Source organism: Gigantopelta aegis, chromosome 5, assembly GCF_016097555.1.
Source record: "Gigantopelta aegis isolate Gae_Host chromosome 5, Gae_host_genome, whole genome shotgun sequence".
Classification (NCBI taxonomy): domain Eukaryota; kingdom Metazoa; phylum Mollusca; class Gastropoda; order Neomphalida; family Peltospiridae; genus Gigantopelta; species Gigantopelta aegis.
Genome location: NC_054703.1, coordinates 26,870,574 through 26,891,185, shown reverse-complemented (window position 1 = coordinate 26,891,185; position 20,612 = coordinate 26,870,574). Strand labels below are relative to the sequence as shown.

The window sequence follows — 20,612 nt, the reverse complement described above, 5'->3', positions numbered from 1 at the left end:
GTACGGCCAGAGGACTCTGTTGGTTACTCAATCAGGAGCCTGCCTGAATTATTTTTTTTTATTATTATTTTTTCTTACCTTGCGGTTGCTGGTGACCATTCTTGTCCACGGTGGTAATTGCTCCGGCTTTACCCTCCCGTGGATCAACCGAATAATCCTATTTAAATCTATTTTAATTCTTTTTAATTAAATGTTTTCTTTTTTAATATATATTAATTATGCTTTTTAATCCTTTTTAGAATCACCGACCAGCCAACCACAATAATACTTCCATTCACCAAGTAGCGCATTGACTGGATAATTTTAACATCCACATTCCTCTCTTTCTTTTTTTTCCAGAGAAGGAATCGAAATCCAGCCAATGGCAGCTTCGTATTTAGGTCGCCTGTTGTTTCTTTAACACTGGCTTCTTCTTAATCATTATTGCTCCAACTAGGGATCGAGATTCAGCCAATCGCAACGCACCTCTCCATACTGAGTACTGACTTTCAAGCTGCTCTAATTCTAACACGCACTGTGTAGTCTTTCTTCTGTCTTAACTGACGATAACCGCTCACGGGCGCTGCCGGGGAATCACTCGGGAATATCCGGAGAGCCGGGCCTAGCCGTGTGGAGCCCTGGTATGTCGCCTTGCGCGGTCGTCTTTTCTTCTCTCTCCTTTCCGTTTTCTTTTTAAAAAAATAATTCTTTCTTCTAAAGTAATGTGGAACTACTCCACCCCCTATATTGTCTCTGCTCTTTCTGATACATCTGTCCTTTACCGATCTTTTTACGTAAATAATAATCTATTGGTTGTCGGGGCTATTGGCTGAGGGGGATCGAGTTCTGACTAATCAGAACTCGGTCTCCAAATAACTGTCTTCTATTCGGTCCTGGCCTATGGCCGGCCACAAACGTTAATCTGAACCTAGTGTGAGAGCGTCTGTGTGAATGTTTGTTTTCCGCCGTGGCTTGGCGGCGCATACACCTGGCAGTGTCTGTGCCGCCCGTCATGGGCGGAATATATGGCTGGAGTGTGAATGTGTTTTAGTTCTTAATTATATTGATATATTGATTATATTTTTAATTAATTGTTATAATAAATGTATTAATTAATAATTAAAATTTTCCTCTTAGCATTTTAAATTATAAGTATTTTAATATACATGTTCTTATTTTCAATCAAACGGGTTTTAAATGGTATTAATCTGATCGGTCACCTTTGTATATATACAAAAGAAAAAAACCTGACCGATACTCGGTGCCACCCACTTAACGATTGAGTGGTTTCTTGGGTGACACCGAGGTTTATATAGCAATGACGTTTGTCATCCGTATAGGTGGCGCACCCCCTCGGGTGTGGAGCTCACAAATGCTTGAGGAGAACAGCGAGGACACCTCTCAAACATCGGATCACCCTTTCCAATAATATCAACATCAACAGTAACGACAGGATTATATACGTTTCACCACCACACCGGACGGCGGCTTGCGGGTTTCTTTCATATCAATCATATCATCCATATCATCCTAATTATGGCCCACCCGTGTTGCATGGATAACCTGGGGGGGAGGGCGGGATGGGGGGGGGACGCCGTGGTAGGGTGCTATTTGGGTGCGATAGGGCGTTGGCGGTTTGGGCCGGTAGGGATGCCTGTTAGGAGGCCTCCCCCCCCGCCGGAACGCCCCCCCCCCCGTGGAAATCCGGACTGACCGGAATGGGCCACCCGCCTGTTGGAGCGCCTGATTGACGGTGGCGCGGGGTTCCCCCCCTAGCGAATCCTTTATCCTCCAGGGCTTAAGCTGAGTAAGCAATCAAGTTAAATAAGTGATTAAATTAAAAGTATATTATAAATGTTTAGATATGCCCGATTGAAAAAATAATGTGATATGCACCTACTAATTATATAGTTAATAAAATAGAATGATATAGTGTTTTGTCTTGGTGCCGATAATATTAAATATAATATAAGATAGAAGTTAATGGTAGATCCCAAAGTGTTTTTCTTTTCTTTTTAGTAAGTGGTCATACCACATTTCTAAATTATCCCCTACATTTTCTTCCATACCCCCCCCCCCCCCCCCCCCCCCCCCCGCTCCGGAGTTAGCCACTGGCAATGTCAGAGGCTAAATCCGTAGTGGGCGTGCCTGAACCCTTGTGGATAGGGGCACGTTAATAGAGTTTCCCAGTTCCCAGTTTTGATTTGTCATGTTATGTCTCGCTATGTTAGTGAGGGTTTTTAAAATGATTTTTGTGATTTACAATAATTTTGCTATTTATATTGTGTATTTTTTATTTGGTAAACAAACGTACTTAGTGCTAATCGACATTCAGTATTTTAATTTATTACAACGTTACGTTCCGCCTTGTTTTGACATTTGAAAAATATATCAACTTTAATTTATCGCTTACTTCCGGTTATATGTAAGTACGTGCTTTCAGTTTTCTTTTCTGTTTTTTTTTACTTTACTGTCAATTAATACAATAAAAGTACATAGCGATGTACGTCAAATTGATCGGATTTATCTCGTTTCTGTTAATATTTACTTAGTTTTATCATATACACAGAAGAAATGTGCTAACATCCGATATCAACGAAATGATAATACTGCAATGCAGTTTCACTTTGAGGTCTGCTGTACGAATTTCGAACACTCGAACTCCCTGAAACTCGAACTATTTCGTCGTCCCCTTCAACTTCGAGTTAACGAAGTTTGACTATATATATATATATATATATATATATATATATATATATATATATATATATATATATATATATATTTGTTTTGATAATTTCAGTCCGGTTTAACGTAAGAAGAAAACTAAAAGTGTTTTAGAAATAACAAGGAAATGCTATTTTTGTACGCAATTTACAAACCAATCGGCACGTACATAAATAACTCGTAGTATATTTCATAGTATGGAAAAGGCGTTCCCTGTGGAACGGACAATAGTTTGCAGCGACTAGTCAAGCGTTGTGTATCTCTTTACCAAATTCATCCCAGTAATGCCAGAAAATACTGATTATTACTTCCATTTTAACGTAACAATGGCATATAAATTATCATTTATTTAATACTATCGCGTTTTAATGAAAATATCTAAATGTTTGGTTATATGTTATTACAGGAGGTAGTATTCGATAACGAAATATTACGATTCGAACCGAGTATCTTAATTGGAAGCCTTTCCGAATGAACGCGGAATATGTCGAAACATTACGAAATGTACCAATAAACGTTGACTTCCCTTATTTTGTTTTTATCAAACTTCTTCCCGTTCTTCTTGGAAGGCACAAGTCACTTGTAAATATTTCAAATAAAAACTTACGGCCTGAATATTAAAGGTTTTAAATGTATTTTTTAAATAATCTATGTAATTATATTCTTTTCAGCCATTTGTCCTCTCCGACCTCCATGTGCAGCTGGCGGCCGTTGTCGCTGGGGATACAAGAAAGACAGGAATGGATGCCCAACCTGTGAATGCCGTAAGCTTGACTAGCTGTGTTCACACTCACGCAAGTTAAACTGGTTTAAATACACTGGTTTAGCTAGCGCATGACGCATATTAAATACACTGGTTTAGCAAGTGTAGGGCGCACATTAAGACAATACTTTTCTTAATGTGCTGGGCGAGTTGTTTCTCTCTATTTGGCAAATTTAAAATGGTGGGGAAAGTTTTGAAGATTGTCGTTGGAAGGTTTATTTTGTACTTCAATCGGGATTTAGTGAGTATAGTAGGTTATACATTTCTGGTTTATGGGTACATGTGTTGCACTTTTTCGGTTGAGAAACAATTGAAACATGGCGCCACAAGTTTTGAATACCAGCTATATAGAGGGTAATGTAACCATTTTTGGACGTTGCAAGAACCATACTTTCCTTCTACGTCCGTTCGCACTATGGTTTAGCTAAAACACTTTTGTTTGGAAACATAGGCCTACAGGCTCCCATTTTTGTATGGGGGCAGCCTGGGTTTTGCCCGAATTAAACGAAAATGCCTGAATCTTTGATAGCAAATTGTTTTTCATATTAGCATTAGTACTAACAATATGAGTGACCCTTCAATAGTGACGTTGAGTATATATCGTATAAGCCTTCAAATCGTTCTCAATAATATGCTGGACATCTCTATGCAGTGTTTCTGCCAGAAAGAAATTTTTGGGTATGACACTGTGGAATTGAATTCAACCACAGTCAACAGAGGGTATGAGGAGCCTCCTCCAGAAAGAAAACTGGATTAAATTTAGAGTTAGGGTTAAGAAAATCATACAGTAATGATAAGAGTAATTAATTTTGTCAAAAGGTTTACTTAAAAAACAAAATCAGCAAATGTTTGGGGTATGGTGCCATACCCGTGTTACCCTCTGGCAGAAATCCTGCTATGAGATACGACGATATATATCGTATGGGCCTTCAAATCGTTCTCAAGCATATGATGGACTTCTCTATGAGATACCATATATATCGTATGGGCCTTCAAATCGTTCTCAAGCATATGATGGACTTCTCTATGAGATACGATATATATCGTATAGGCCTTCAAATCGTTTTCAAACAAATGCTAGATATCTCTACGAGATAGAATGTATGTATGTATGTATGTATCTATCTATCTATCTATGTATCTATCTATCTATCTATGTATCTATCTATCTATCTATCTATCTATCTATATATATATATATATATATATATATATATATATATATATATATATATATATATATACATATAGGCCTTAAAAACGTTCTCAAGCATTTGTTGGATATTTCTATAAGATATGATATATATATTCGTTAGATGCTTACCTCTGAAAGAGATACCAATCTTAATTCACTGATATCTTTCAGAGTGTCGTCAAATTAAATGTGTCGCCTTCAAATGTCCAAATGGTGTAGCAAAAGACAAATATGGCTGTCCCACTTGCAGATGCAAAGGTAAGACAATATTGTAATTAAATTTAGTGGAGAACTGTTTGGGGCTGTTCTTGGAATAATGATGGGGTGGGGCTGCCAGGAGTTAAAGATGCTTACATCAGATCGAGTTGAAACGTGTGTATGTGAAACAATTTCAAGTTGCATTCTCAGAACTCCAGATATATCATAATTGGCTATTTTGAAATGCTCTCTTTTGAAATAGCTACAAATTAATTGTTTTTGTTTAAGGACACGACTATAGCACATTGTTTTTGTTAATAATTGGCTATTTTGTAATTCCGACATATAGTCATAACGAGAACATCCATTAGTAGGAATGAATCTTTCTAAGTACCATCCCTCAGACAGCACATACTACGACCTGTAATATGCCAGTTGTGGTACATTGGCTGGAATGAGATATAGTCCAATAGGTTCATCGACAGGGATCGATCCTAGACGGACCATGCTTAGAAAACAGTGGTTTTCTATAAAAAAAAAAAAAAAAAACAACAACACCAATATAAAGATCATAGAAAATATCCATTTTGTATGCATTAAACCATCACCCAGTGGAAAAGTAATTCACATGCAAATATGACGTAACGCGTTAACCTAACGGTCATCCTTATTAGTCAATTTCCGGTCCAACCGGAGGGGACTATAAGTTTCGTCTCGGTCCGTCTGTCTGTCCGTCTATCCCACATATACTTTTCGGGATGTTTTTCACAATGCCTCAAGGTCAGGTAAGGTCATAGGGTTTTACGTGCACATTCAGAACAAGCTGTTGTAGCGCACGCCTGTCGTGGGCACAAGAGCCGGCCTTGACCGGCTCCTCCGTTCATGACAGGAAAGGTGGGGGGAGGGGAGAGGAGGGACCGCCTGCACTGGCAGGTGCAAGGGAGCACCAGCAGTCCAGCCGTAGCAACGAGAATTTGTTCATTTATCGACGAATGTAAAAATTACGTCGTCAGGGAACGTCATACATGATGACATAATTTTATATTGGTAAATTAATTTGTCTTACCGAGCGTTATCATTTAACCAAACAAAATTATTCAAAATAAAATATCAATTTTTAATGTTTTTATTAGTAAGTATGTTTCAAATTGAATTATAAGTATTGTCAGTTATTATTCACCGATTCACACAATTTGTGGATGATTTTTTTTTTTTCATACCCTGCTGAACGTAAAATAAATAAGACACATAAAGTAGTGAAAGTATGTGAATGTATTTGGGGGTGGGAAGGTGTGCAACAATTTAAGGAATAATGTTTCCATTTTCCGAACAAAAAAGGAAAAAGAAGAAGAAAACAAGATTAATAAATAAAGCTATTCGATTGTGCGATATAATTTGTATTGCTTTAATGCTAAAAGGTTATGTGCAACATAATACTATGCAAATAACCGATTTATTATATAAACGGATATGCAATTAAGTGGATTCGACTGTATTGTTTCATTATGTAACTTGGAGATTGCCCCTGTACTGAAAATTTCATTTATTTGTTTCTACACGACCCCTTTAAGATTGCGTCTGTGTTATTTCACTGAAATTTGAGATACTACACCTTTAAAGTTTCGTCTTGTTACAGGGTGTTCCGTGAATCTCATTTGCCCAGCTATGGTTTGTCCTGGAGGTTTTAAATACATACAGGACAAAAATGGCTGCAAGACGTGCACCTGTCGTAAGTTCGTGTTCTATTCGTTAAAACCGGCCTCGGTGGCGTCGTGGTTAGGTCATCTGTCAACAGGCTGGTAGGTGCTGGGTTCGGATCCCAGTCGAGGCATGGGATTTTTAATCCAGATACCGACTCCAAACCCTGAGTGAGTGTTCCGCAAGGCTCAATGGGTAGGTGTAAACCACTTGCACCGACCAGTGATCCATAATTGGTTCAACAAAGGCCATGGTTTGTGCTATCCTGCCTGTGGGAAGCGCAAATAAAAGATCCCTTGTTGTTAATCGGAAAGAGTAGCCCATGTAGTGACGACAGCGGGTTTCCTCTCAAAATCTGTGTGGTCCTTAACCATATGTCTGACGCCATACAACCGTAAATAAAATGCGTCGTTAAAGAGACATTCCCGAATTTGCAGCAATGTTTAAGATGTTATCGACTAACAGAGACTTTTTAACGATTGTAATTACATATCAAATATAGTTTTCTGCATAAAATATTAGTGGCTGTATATTAAACGTGTTTCTGATCGTTCTAATATTTGTACTAGCTTAAATTTCATTTTGTTTCCTAAAATATAGTTTTTTCGTACGTACGAAATTATTTGAAGACAAAATCCAGTTTGGGCTTCTTACAAATATTGAGATGACAAATAACACATTGAATATACAGACACTGATATTCTAAACAAGAATATGTATTTAATATGTAAGTTTAATCGTAGAAATATTTTATTAGTCAGAAAGATCTTACAATGGAGCAAACTCAGGACTGTCCCTTTAAGAACAAGCTCTGGGTTGGAGGCGGTATCGGGCTACGAACCCTGTACCTACCAGTCTCTAGTCCGATGGCTTAACCACTGCGCCACCACGGAAGGATGAATGTATATGTAGATGTTTGGATGAAATACCTGCCAATGTGGTAGGTATTGGATGGAAGGATAGATGGATGGATGTCTTGATTGATGGAATGATGAATGTATATGCAGATGTTTGGATGTCATACCTGCCAATGTGGTAGGTATTGGATGGAAGGATAGATGGATGGATGAATGTATAGGTAGATGTTTGGATGTCATACATGCCAATGTGGTAGGTATTGGATGGAAGGATAGATGGATGGATGAATGTATAGGTAGATGTTTGGATGTCATACATGCCAATGTGGTAGGTATTGGATGGAAGGATAGATGGATGGATGTCTTGATTGATGGAAGGATGAATGTATATGTAGATGTTTGGATGTCATACCTGCCAATGTGGTAGGTATTGGATGGAAGGATAGATGGATGGATGTTTTGATTGATGGAAGGATGAATGTATATGTAGATGTTTGGATGTCATACCTGTCAATGTGGTAGGTATTGGATGGAAGGATAGATGGATGGATGTCTTGATTGATGGAAGGATGAATGTATATGTAGATGTTTGGATGTCATACCTGCCAATGTGGTAGGTATTGGATGGAAGGATAGATGGATGGATGTTTTGATTGATGGAAGGATGAATGTATATGTAGATGTTTGGATGTCATACCTGTCAATGTGGTAGGTATTGGATGGAAGGATAGATGGATGGATGTCTTGATTGATGGAAGGATGAATGTATATGTAGATGTTTGGATGTCATACCTGTCAATGTGGTAGGTATTAGATGGAAGGATAGATGGATGGATGTCTTGATTGATGGAAGGATGAATGTATATGTAGATGTTTGGATGTCATACCTGTCAATGTGGTAGGTATTGGATGGAAGGATAGATGGATGGATGTCTTGATTGATGGAAGGATGAATGTATATGTAGATGTTTGGATGTCATACCTGTCAATGTGGTAGGTATTAGATGGAAGGATAGATGGATGGATGTCTTGATTGATGGAAGGATGAATGTCTATGTAGATGTTTGGATGTCATACCTGTCAATGTGGTAGGTATTGGATGGAAGGATAGATGGAATGATGTCTTGATTGATGGAAGGATGAATGTATATGTAGATGTTTGGATGTCATACCTGTCAATGTGGTAGGTATTGGATGGAAGGATAGATGGATGGATGTTTTGATTGATGGAAGGATGAATGTATATGTAGATGTTTGGATGAAATACCTGCCAATGTGGTAGGTATTGGATGGAAGGATAGATGGATGGATGTTTTGACTGATGGAAGGATGAATGTATAGGTAGATGTTTGGATGAAATACCTGCCAATGTGGTAGGTATTGGATGGAAGGATAGATGGATGGATGTTTTGATTGATGGAAGGATGAATGTATAGGTAGATGTTTGGATGTCATGCCTGTCAATGTGGTAGGTATTGGATGGAAGGATAGATGGAAGGATGAATGTATATGTAGATGTTTGGATGTCATACCTGCCAATGTGGTAGGTATTGGATGGAAGGATAGATGGATGGATGTTTTGATTGATGGAAGGATGAATGTATAGGTAGATGTTTGGATGAAATACCTGCCAATGTGGTAGGTATTGGATTGAAGGATAGATGGATGGATGTTTTGATTGATGGAAGGATGAATGTATAGGTAGATGTTTGGATGTCATACCTGTCAATGTGGTAGGTATTGGATGGAAGGAGAGATGGAAGGATGAATGTATATGTAGATGTTTGGATGTCATACCTGCCAACGTGGTAGGTATTGGATGGAAGGATAGATGGATGGATGTTTTGATGGGTGGAAGGATGAATGTATAGGTAGATGTTTGGATGTCATACCTGTCAATGTGGTATGTATTGGATGGAAGGATAGATGGATGGATGAATGTATAGGTAGATCTTTGGATGTCATACATGCCAATGTGGTAGGTATTGGATGGAAGGATAGATGGATGGATGTTTTGATCGATGAAGGGATAAATAGGATAGGTGGATGTAAGTATAGGTCGAAGTAAGGATAGGTGGATGTAAGTATAGGTGGATGGACGGATAGGTGGATGTAAGGATAGGTGGATAGGTGGATGTAAGTATAGGTGGATGGACGGATAGGTGGATGTAAGGATAGGCGGATGTAAGTATAGGTGGATGGACTGATGTTCAAATTAATGGATGAATAATTGGATGAATCAATGATGTTTGAATAGAAGATTCAAAGAAAGAATGATGGGATGTATGTATATATGTATATATGTATGCATGTATGCATGTATGTATGTATGCATGTATATATGGATGGATGTGTGGATGGATGTGTGGATGGATGGGTGCATGCTTGGATGGATTGATGGATGGATTTGTGGGTTGGTGGACAGATGACAGGAAGGATGGATGGGTAAAAGCATTGATGAACAATTTAACAGATGAATAATATGAAGAAGAATGTTTGAATAGAAGAATGGATGAATGAATTGATGGTTGATTGGTCGATTTGCTGGTCGGTTTATGAATGAATTAATGAATGAATGTATCAGTAGATGTATAAATGAATGAATGAGGGGACGAATGAACGAAAACATGATAGTAATTGAATTAGTGGATGAATGAATTAATGAATGAATGTATCAGTAGATGTATAAATGAATGAATGAGGGGACGAATGAACGAAAACATGAGTGTAATTGAATTAGTGGATGAATGAATTAATGAATGAATGTATCAGTAGATGTATAAATGAATGAATGAGGGGACGAATGAACGAAAACATGGGAGTAACTGAATTAGTGGATGTATGAAGTACGGTAATAAATGAATGATTAATGACTTGAAGAATAAATAAAGCCAGACAGAAAAGAGGGAATATAATCAGAAGGGATGGAAGTAAGGACGGAATCAACGAGGTTACTAAATAAACGACACAATGGATGGACGAAAAATATATGATGGATGAGAAAACAGATACTCAATAAATACCTGGAGGGATGGATAGATGGACAAAAAAGAATGACTGAGTAACTGAATTATTGAATGAATGAATGAATGAATGAATGAATAAAAAGATGGATGGATGGAGGGGGAGGGAATGAATGAATGAATAAATGAATGAATGTTTAACGACACCCCAGCACGAAAAATACATCGGCTATTGGGTGTCAAACTATGGTAATGCAAATAAATAAAGTGATGATCAACATCAATATAAAAAGTCAAGGTTTAAACAAAAACAGTGTAAAGAACTGTGCAAAAATACAAATACAAATATCACAGAATTTTACGGACACCGAATTTTACTCTAAACTTCAATTTGTGCTGTATTGGCCATTCTCAAAGAGAATGTTACACCCCTGCACCACGATGAGGTTACAGCACGCGCAGGGGGGGGGGGGGGGGGGGGGGGGGAGGGAAGGAGGTAGGGGAGAGAGGGATGGATAGATGGATGGATAGATGGATGGCTGATTGACTGACTGACTGACTGATTGACTGCATGACTGATTGACTGACTGACTGACTGGCTGATTGTTTGATTGCCTGCCTGACTGACTGACTGACTGATTCACTGACTGACTGATTCACTGACTGACTAATTGACTGACTGATTGACTGACTGACTGACTGACTGACTGACTGACTGACTGACTGACTGACTGACTGACTGTTTGATTGACTGACTGACTGACTGACTGATTGACTGCCTGACTGACCGACTGACTGGACTGACTGATTGACTGACTGATTGACCGATTGATTGACAGACGGACAGATACACCATCTGTATAGATTAAAAAAAAACACACACACAAGGCCACCAATAACAATACAATAATACAGCATTAAACATACACAAGCCAGTTCTATGGAGTTATGAGAGACCTGAGAGAACTGTTAAAGTCACAGACCCGAGTCTCAACCCGTGCTTAATCTACAAACCTGTAGCATAGTTGGATAAAGTTACAATAGAGTGAAAATAGATTTTGTGACGTTAAAACGGGGAGATGCTCTTAAAAAGCAGTACGGAGCTCGTCTTCATAACCGTTACTTTTCACAGGTACATGTGCGTTTAAATAAATGAAAAATGCATTCCGTGCTATTAGAAACACCAGGCAGATGACAAACTCTCCAGATGTACGGAAATGGATAATCTAAACAATACAATCTGAGTAATGTCTGATTTCAATTTTGAATAAACGGTTCTTACAGTGAAATATATATACGTCATAGTGTTTAACAAGTAGAGTCTGTCACTTTAAATTAAAAACAGTTTGTTTTTTGTTTAACGACACCACTAGAGCACATTGATTAATGAATCATCGGATATTGGATGTCAAACATTTGGTAATTCTGACATATAGGCTTAGAGAGGAAACCGGCTACATTGTTCCATTAGTAGCAAGGTATATTTTATGTGCACCATCCCACAGATAGGATAGCACATACCATGGCCTTTGACATACCAGTCGCGGTGCACTGGCAGGAACGACAATAGCTCACTGGCCCCACCAACGTGGATCGATCCCATATCGACCGCGTATCAAACGAGCGCTTTACAACTGGCAGGATTTATCTCAGTAGGTTGAGCGCTCGCCTGAGGTGTTTGCGTCGCAGGATCGAACCACCTAGGTGGATCCATCCAACATATTGTTTTTTCTCGTTCCAACCAGTGCCTCAACTGGTTAAAGGCAGTACTATGCGCTTTTTTGTCTGTGGGAAAGTGCATATAAAAGATCCCTTGCTGCTAATGGCAAAGTGTAGCGGGTTTCCTCTGACGACTACGAGTCAAATAAAACCTAACATTTACAGTTTTTTTCATTAAATCCTAAACTCGCTCTCTCTCTCTCACACGCACTCACACACACACACACACACACACACACGCGCGCGCGCGCGCGCACTCTCACACGCACACGCACACGCACTCTCACACACACACACACATATGAATGACAGCGATCTGTAGTATTAAACGGTATCTGTAGTAACTATATTTAGTGTTGCAGTTGTTGCCGCTATCTGTTATAAATCTGCAGTAACCATACCAGTGATTATTGGTTAAAAGTCATATTTGTTTCTGTATTTTAGTTACAAGAAACAACAAACAAAACAAAACACATTATTATTTTCTTTAGTTCTAACTTCACATTTAATCCCATATATTACATAAACATGTATTATGTATCCATGTTTAATTATACTGTTGTAATGTATCATATGTAATCATAGTATGGTTATGCTAGCACGATTGTAAGGTATGATATCGGGGCCCCCACCCCTGGCACTACCGTTTCTGTTTCTGGGGTTAATAAATTAGTTTTGAAAATACTGACATGCCACCCCAATACGCCCCATATTCAAACCATTGATAAATAATAAATAGAGGATTTGTCACGAGTATTTTTTAATATGAAAAATGTCAACCGAGTCTATGTTAATCGGTATTTGTCGAGGCTCTGCCTAGACAAATACCTATTAACTAGACGAGATTGATATTTTACATATTAAAAAACACGAGTAGCGAATTCTGTTTATCCTATAACACTTCTAAAATAACATTCTAATTAATATTTTAGTAAATCACAGTACAAAAGTCACCGCCATCGATGATATGACGTCATCACGATTAGCACAGATTAGTTTGACGTCACGCATTTTAAACAAATCTTTGAAAACGTTACGCTCAGGTACACGGGTCTTGTTGGCTTATAAGCAAATGACCCATCCACAGCAACACATTACCTAGAGACCTTGTAAATTAGCATACCATTATTAACCGGGTTAATAAAGTAAAGTATCACATGGGTTTATGACATGGGTATCATGGGTAAGTTATAGGATAAAGATGTATATGATATAGGAGTTGTTTTGTTTCCTCAGATAATCCAGAACCAGGGAAATGTCCGCCTGCCCCGACTGTTAAGCCCGTGTGTGCCGTGAATCCCCAGATGAAAACCCCAGACTGCGTGGCCACTGGATGTCCAGCAGGTTTGTTTTCTTTAACTCTTAATCTCAAACTGGCCTCGGTGGCGTAGTGGTTAGGCCATCGGTCTACAGGCTGGTAGGTACTGGGTTCGGATCCCAGTCGAGGCATGGGATTATTAATTCAGATACCGACTGAATGGCAAGGCTCAATGGGTAGCTGTAAACCATTTGCACCGACCAGTGATCCATAACTGGTTCAACAAAGGTCATGGTTTGTGCTATCCTGCCTGTGGGAAGCGCAAATAAAAGATCCCTTGCTGCTAATCGGAAAGAGTAGCCCATGTAGTGGCGACAGCGGGTTTCCTCTCAAAATCTGTATGGTCCTTAACCACATATCTGACGTCATATAACCGTAAATAAAATGTGTTGAGTGCGTCGTTAAATAAAACAAGTCTTTCTTTCTTAATCTCAATATCACCATTCCATGTCCTTACCAAGTCAGGTCAAAGGGTTTTACGTGCACATTCAGAACAAGCTGTTGTCCATGACAGGAAAGGATGGGGGGGGGGGGGGGGGGGGGGGGGGGGGAGGGACCGCCTCATCAATCCTCCAGGGGTTAAGAATAGAATCGAGTGCTGTATTTTCACACTGCCCATATAAATTAGTGTGTCAAAATAATAAATTATAAAATTTTATTATTACCAAATATGTTCAGATTTAAAGTATCCACATTATTGTTATGTTTTTATTATATATACATCTATGCACAGGATTTAATGTTATTCTTTTTACGTTAATTCTTATTACAAATATATTTACAAAGTGAGAAATGAAGCTTGTTTGCTAATATATTGGACGAAAATTACTAAGTTCAGTGGATAAGCATTTTGTGACATTTAATTTTAAAAGTTAAATAAAGTATTAACATGAATATTGTGCCATTACTGGACAACATAAACTAGTTTTGTGCCAAATTCACAACCTCAAATAGTGATACGTTTTTCTCTGAATCATTAGATATGTATTTCAAACGTATAAAAAACAAAAAACAAAGAAACTACAGAACACACACACACACACACACTCACACACACACACACACACACACACTCACACACACTCACACACACCAACAACAACATCAACAACGACAACAGTAACAACTACAACAAAATAATGAACCTTTTACAATATTTTATTTTAATTTTAGGAAAAGTGTGCTGTCCTGATCCGTGTTCCGGTTCACGCTGTGTTAATTCATACACCGGTCCAACCCGTAAGCTACGCGTTTTTAAATTAGTTATAGGTGGCCACAGACCAGTTATCAGTTTATTTTTATTTTCAGAAAAAAAGTGTCCTTCTTAACAAACATTTCATTACATTAATTTTCATTCCTCCTAAGAAACAATTATTTACTTCACTTTCTCTTTTCCTTCCTTTTTAGAAAAATGTCCTCCTAACAAACATTCCTTTCGTTTTTTATTTTATTTTCAGAAAAAAGTGTCCTCCTAAGAAATTTTTTTTTACTTTAATTTTCTTTTCTTTTTCTCAGAAAAGTGTCCTCCCAGTATTGCTAAAAACTGTGACAGCCTGCCTTTCCCCATGAAAGACAAATGTGCCAATAGTTCGTCGTGCAGCAATGGCCAGATATGTTGCCCGGTCACCTGCTCCAAGAGTTGCTACGACCCGATTCCCATCACTCTGCCCAGTCCTCTGGGTAAACCATGAGGGTGTTCGACATACATACTGTGTTGCAAAAACAGATCTAAATCTGTGATGTAACTCGGTGAACAATAAAATATCCCTCGTCTCCTGTGTATTTTGTAATTTTAATAGTACGTACGCACAGTACACAGGAGAGACAGAGAGAGAGAGAGAGAGAGAGAGAGAGAGAGAGAGAGAGAGAGAGAGAGAGAGAGAGAGAGAGAGAGAGAGAGAGAGAGAGAGAGAAGGTTTGTTTGTTTAACGACACCACTAGAGCACATTGATTCATTAATCATCGGCTATTGGCTGTCAAATATTTGGTTATTTTGACATATAGTCATCAGAGGAAACCCGCTACATTTATTTTTCTAATGCAGCAAGGGATCTTTTGTATGCACTGGTACGCACAGTACACAGGAGAGGGAGAGAGAGAGGGAGAGAGAGGGTGGAGAGAGAGAGAGAGAGAGAGAGAGAGAGAGAGAGAGAGAGAGAGAGAGAGAGAGAACATATTAAAGAAATTCGTTAAACGTATATATTTATTGGCGGGCCGTAGCCCAATGGTAAAGGGTTCGTTTGATGCGCAGTCGGTCTGGGATCGATCCCCGTCGGTGGACTCACTGGGCTATTTCTCGTTCCAACCAGTGCACCATGTTTGGTATATATATATCTGGTATCTAGCACTCGGCCGACTGAGCTAAATCCCGTCTCAAAAATCTTATTGATGTGCATTTGATTTCATCTTATTTTCGTGCTTACATCCAATTAAGGTTCAATCACGCTGTTCCGGACACACACACCTCAGCTATCTAGGCTGTCTGCTCAGGACAGTGGATTAGTTGTTCGCTGTTAGTGAGAGAGACGAGGATGTACTGGTCTTGCACCTACCCAATGAGTCGTTAAAATTCGTCCTGGGTGGGAGCCGCTACCGGGCTGCGAACCCTGTACCTACCAGCCTTATGTCTGATGGCTTAACCACGACACTATCGAGGTCGGTTGTTGATGTACTGTGTATTTTTGTAATTTTAATGGATGAGTACGTACGTACGTACGGTTAAAACGTATTTGTTTAACGGCACCACTAGAGCGCATTAATCAAGTAATAATCGGATATCAGGAAGATGAAAGAAGGAAGGAAGGAATGTTTTATTTAATGACACTCAACTCATTTTAATTAAAGTTGTATGGCGTCGGAAACCACACGGTTAAAAGTTTGATTTTGTTCAACGAAACCACAGGAGCACATTGATTAATTAATCATCGGCTATATAATGTCAAGCATTTGGTAATTCTGACATTTAGTCATCAGTGGAAACCCACTGCATTATTTTTTATTAGTAGCAAGACCTCTTTTATATGCACCGGCCTCGGTGGCGTCGTGGCAAGCCATCGGTCTACAGGCTGGTAGGTACTGGGTTCGGATCCCAGTCGAGGCATGGGATTTTTAATCCAGATACCGACTCCAAACCCTGAGTGAGTGCTCCGCAAGGCTCAATGGGTAGGTGTAAACCACTTGCACCGACCATTGATCCATAACTGGTTCAACAAAGGCCATGGTTTGTGCTATCCTGCCTGTGGGAAGCGCAAATAAAAGATCCCTTGCCGCCAATCAGAAGAGTAGCCCATGTAGTGGCGACAGCGGGTTTCCTCTCAAAATCTGTGTGGTCCTTAACCATATGTCTGACGCCGTATAACCGTAAATAAAATGTGTTGAGTGCGTCGTTAAATAAAACACTTCTTTCTTTCTTTCTTTTATATGCACTTTCCCACAGACAAAGGAAACACATACCAGATCCTTTTACCAGCTGTTGTGCACGGGTTGGAACGAGAGAAAAAACCCAGTCCGTTGAATGGATCCAGTGAGGTGGTTCGATCCCGCGACGCAAGCAGCTCAAGCGAACGGTCAACCGACTGAGCAAAATCGTGCACCCAAACCCTCACTGGAAGTATTCAAAGGAGAGGCGGGTTTCCTCTCTAACACTATAGGGAGCGGGACGTGGCCTATTGGTAAAGCGCTCGCTTGATGCGCGGTCGGTCTACCATCGATCCCTTTCGGTGGGTTCATTGGGCTATTTCGCATTGCACCCAGTGTACCACGACTGGTATATCAAAGGCCGTGGTATGTGCTATCATGTCTATGGGATGGCGCATATAAAAGATCCCTTGGAACTAATAGAAAAAGGAAGCAGGTTTTTTTTCTAAGACTATATGTAAAAATCACTAAATATTTGACATCCAATAGTTGATGATTAATAAATCAGTGTGCCGTAGTGGTGTCGTTAAAAAAAAAAAAAAACCTTTAAATTTAAATCTCCTCTTAATTATACATGATTTATAAAGGTTAATGGTCTAAGTGCTGAATGTATAAAAAGGTGGACTCCCCAATGTAATGAATTCTACAGCGTAATGCGGCTGAGCTGATAAGCTCCGAAGATATTTGAAAGTCAAATTTCAAATGTTTTATTGAAGAAATTTCGCCTAAAAATGAATTGATTTATTGAATAAAGCAGCATGTTTGCACGTGTAAGGATAATATACTCCACACTAAATAAAGAAGGACATTTTGTTTTAATATTAAAGGGACATACCCTAGTGTTTAAACACTGCAGCATATGTTTCACTATTAGAGCCGTTTATGATCACTGAAATCACACTTTACTTATATTTTATTGTTTAGATTATCCATTTCCGTACAACCGAAGTGTTTTTGGTCATCCTGTTTCGATTACCACATAATGCATTTTTCATATTTTTAAAAACGCACGTGCGTCTGAGAAGTAATGCTTATTGAATGGCGTTTTAGTCTATTTTTAAGGGTATTTCAACGTCAGACTCTATTGTATCAAGATTTGTTACAGTTTTGTAAATTAACCAAACGTATTGTCCATTGTTATGGGTTGAAACTAGGGTTTAGGTGAAAAAAATATGCTTTAGTGTTTAAAAACTAGGGTCTTTTTAACGATTGTAAAAACATATTAAATATATTTGTCTGGATACAATATTAGTGGCTGTATATTAAACGTGTTTCTGATCGTTCTAATATTTGTACTAGGTTAAATTTCATTTTATTTCCTAAAATCCAATTTGGGCTTCTTACAAATATTATGACGACCAGAAACACATTGAATATACAGACACTGATATTCTAAACAAGAAAATATATTTAATATGTAAGCTTAATCGTAGAAATATTTTATCAATTGGAAACATCTTGCAATGCAGCAAACTCGGGAATGTCCCTTTAACAACGCACTTTAATTATGGTTTTGGCCATTTAGTTAATGACCACACAGATACTGAGAGAGGAAACTTGCTACCGCCACGCTAAGAGCTACTCTTCCCTACAGATAGAATACCTACCACATGCCACGGTCTTTGTTACACAAGCTGAGTAGCAATGGATGTCAAACATTTAATAATTGTGACACACAGTCTTTTTACTTCATAGGGAATCCGCTACATTGCATTCCGCTAGTTGCAGGGAATCTGTTACGTGTACATTGCCAGAATCAGGGTAGGACCTACCACGGCTAATTAACAAATGTTTGGCATTCAATAGCCTATATATACTCACGGAAAAAAGATCACGTGCATCATTAAAATGACAGTTAGACGTATATTTATACAATTTTAAAATATTGTGTTTTACTATTTATCTATCAAAAGTACAGTGATTCTCTCATGTCTACTGAACCTGAAATACGGTCTACACAATGATTGGTGCGCCGTCGGTGACGATGTAACAGAACAACGTATTGACGTCATGTCATGGTCGTACTTTGTGATCACCTAATCGGTTGCGTAAAGTTCTTCCACTGATTGACCTTAACACAGGGATGTATTGGGATGTTGAACTTGTCATTTCCAAATTAGTCCACATGTGTACCCGCTTGATATTGACGATTGATTAACGTGACGTCACGTGTCGACTCACTAAACATGGAAGATCTCTAGTATTCCTAAACTGTTGAGAACATCTCCGTAGACACTGCATAGTTTTCTGATGAACACCAATGAACAGCAAAATCACTAGCAACAACGTTTGTGCCATTCGAACTGCAATCATGCCCATCTTTCGAAGAAGTTCATTTTCCCGGAGACGTGGCATCACACTGACGACGATCAGATGCCAACAAAAGTATTTTTCTGAGTGATGAGAATCTATACAATAATTTTAGAGTCCAATGATAAGAAAAATGACGTCAAAGAGGAGCACGTGACCAAGAATGCTAGTGATGCAACTTATGATCTCAAAGCATGAATAGCTCGTGCAATTGATTGGACACTGCTGGGATATGGAAGGAAGTGGTTACACGTTTATTTACTGGATGTTTTATGACCAGATTTCAAGTAAATTATACTCTATATGCAATTATTTGGTGCACAGGAACTTTTTTCCGCGAGTATATATATATATATATATATATATATATATATATATATATATATATATATATATATATATATATATATATAGTCAAACTTGTCTTAAGCGGTAACACAAGGGAGTAGATAAAAATGGCCGCTTAAGACAGGTGGCCGCTGATCACAGGTTGCGACATATAGTCTTTAAAACATATGTTCCTGTTTTAGCGTCTTTACTGCTAATTAGTGGATGTGTGTTTCACAGTTTACTATAAATAAACTTTTAACATGTCGCCTCCTTCAGGAAAAACTGCAACTGGAATGTATTAAATTAACCGTTCTCAACAAGTTTGTTTTCTCTTTCCATTTAATTGTTTTTAATTCCTACCTCATGCGGTGTATTGTCATTGTACATGAATCTACAAATGTCAAGCGTAGCCTGCCCATAGGCAATTAGATGCATGTCAGATTCATACTTCCTTAACTGATACACAATGGAGATATCGGGACTGAGTGGGTAGTAGTATTCCTGAAGGTGTGAATATATGTTATTTGCTGCATTCTTATCGCTATTGTTAAATATCCCTTGTATATAATAGAAGACATTTACTGTGGCTGCTTAATACAGGTATTTTAGCGATTTGGGATCCGATTTGGGTGGCCGCTGGCCGCGTTAGACAGGTGGCCGCTTATTACAAGTGCATTTACGTTATAAATCGTTTGGGAGGGAAAAAGTGGCCGCTTAAGACAGGTGACCGCTGAATGCAGGTGGCTGCTAGGACAGGTGTGACTGTGTGTGTGTGTATATATATATATATATATATATATATATATATATATATATATATATATAGATATATATATATATAAATTGGATGTGAGCAGGGAGGTGAGTGAGTTAGACATCGAACCTTACCCTCCCTTCCCCCCCCCCCCCCCCAAGCGTCTGTTTATTGTTTGTCTTATTTACTTGCTTCTGTTCTATTACGTGGGCCCATTGGGTTATTTCACGTTCCAGCCAGTGCACCACAACTGCTATACCAAAGGCCGTGGTATGTGTTATCCTGCTGTCTGTGTGATGATGTATCTAAAACATCCTTTGCTACTAATGAAAAAACATGTAGTGTTTTTTCCTCTTTAAGTCTCCATGTCCATGTTAATAAATC

General features: G+C 38.6%; 1 protein-coding gene across 1 annotated transcript; it reads left to right on the top strand.

Annotated features, from left to right (window-relative positions):
- The first annotated feature begins 3,312 nt into the window (after positions 1-3,312).
- Positions 3,313-15,190, top strand: LOC121373544 (WAP four-disulfide core domain protein 5-like). The gene is made up of 6 exons (XM_041500221.1): positions 3,313-3,470; positions 4,836-4,922; positions 6,499-6,591; positions 13,336-13,443; positions 14,591-14,656; positions 14,933-15,190. The coding sequence occupies exons 3-6, from the start codon at positions 6,528-6,530 to the stop codon at positions 15,106-15,108; spliced, it is 414 nt and encodes a 137-aa protein (XP_041356155.1). The 5' UTR covers positions 3,313-3,470; positions 4,836-4,922; positions 6,499-6,527; the 3' UTR covers positions 15,109-15,190.
- Positions 15,191-20,612: the final 5,422 nt, after the last annotated feature.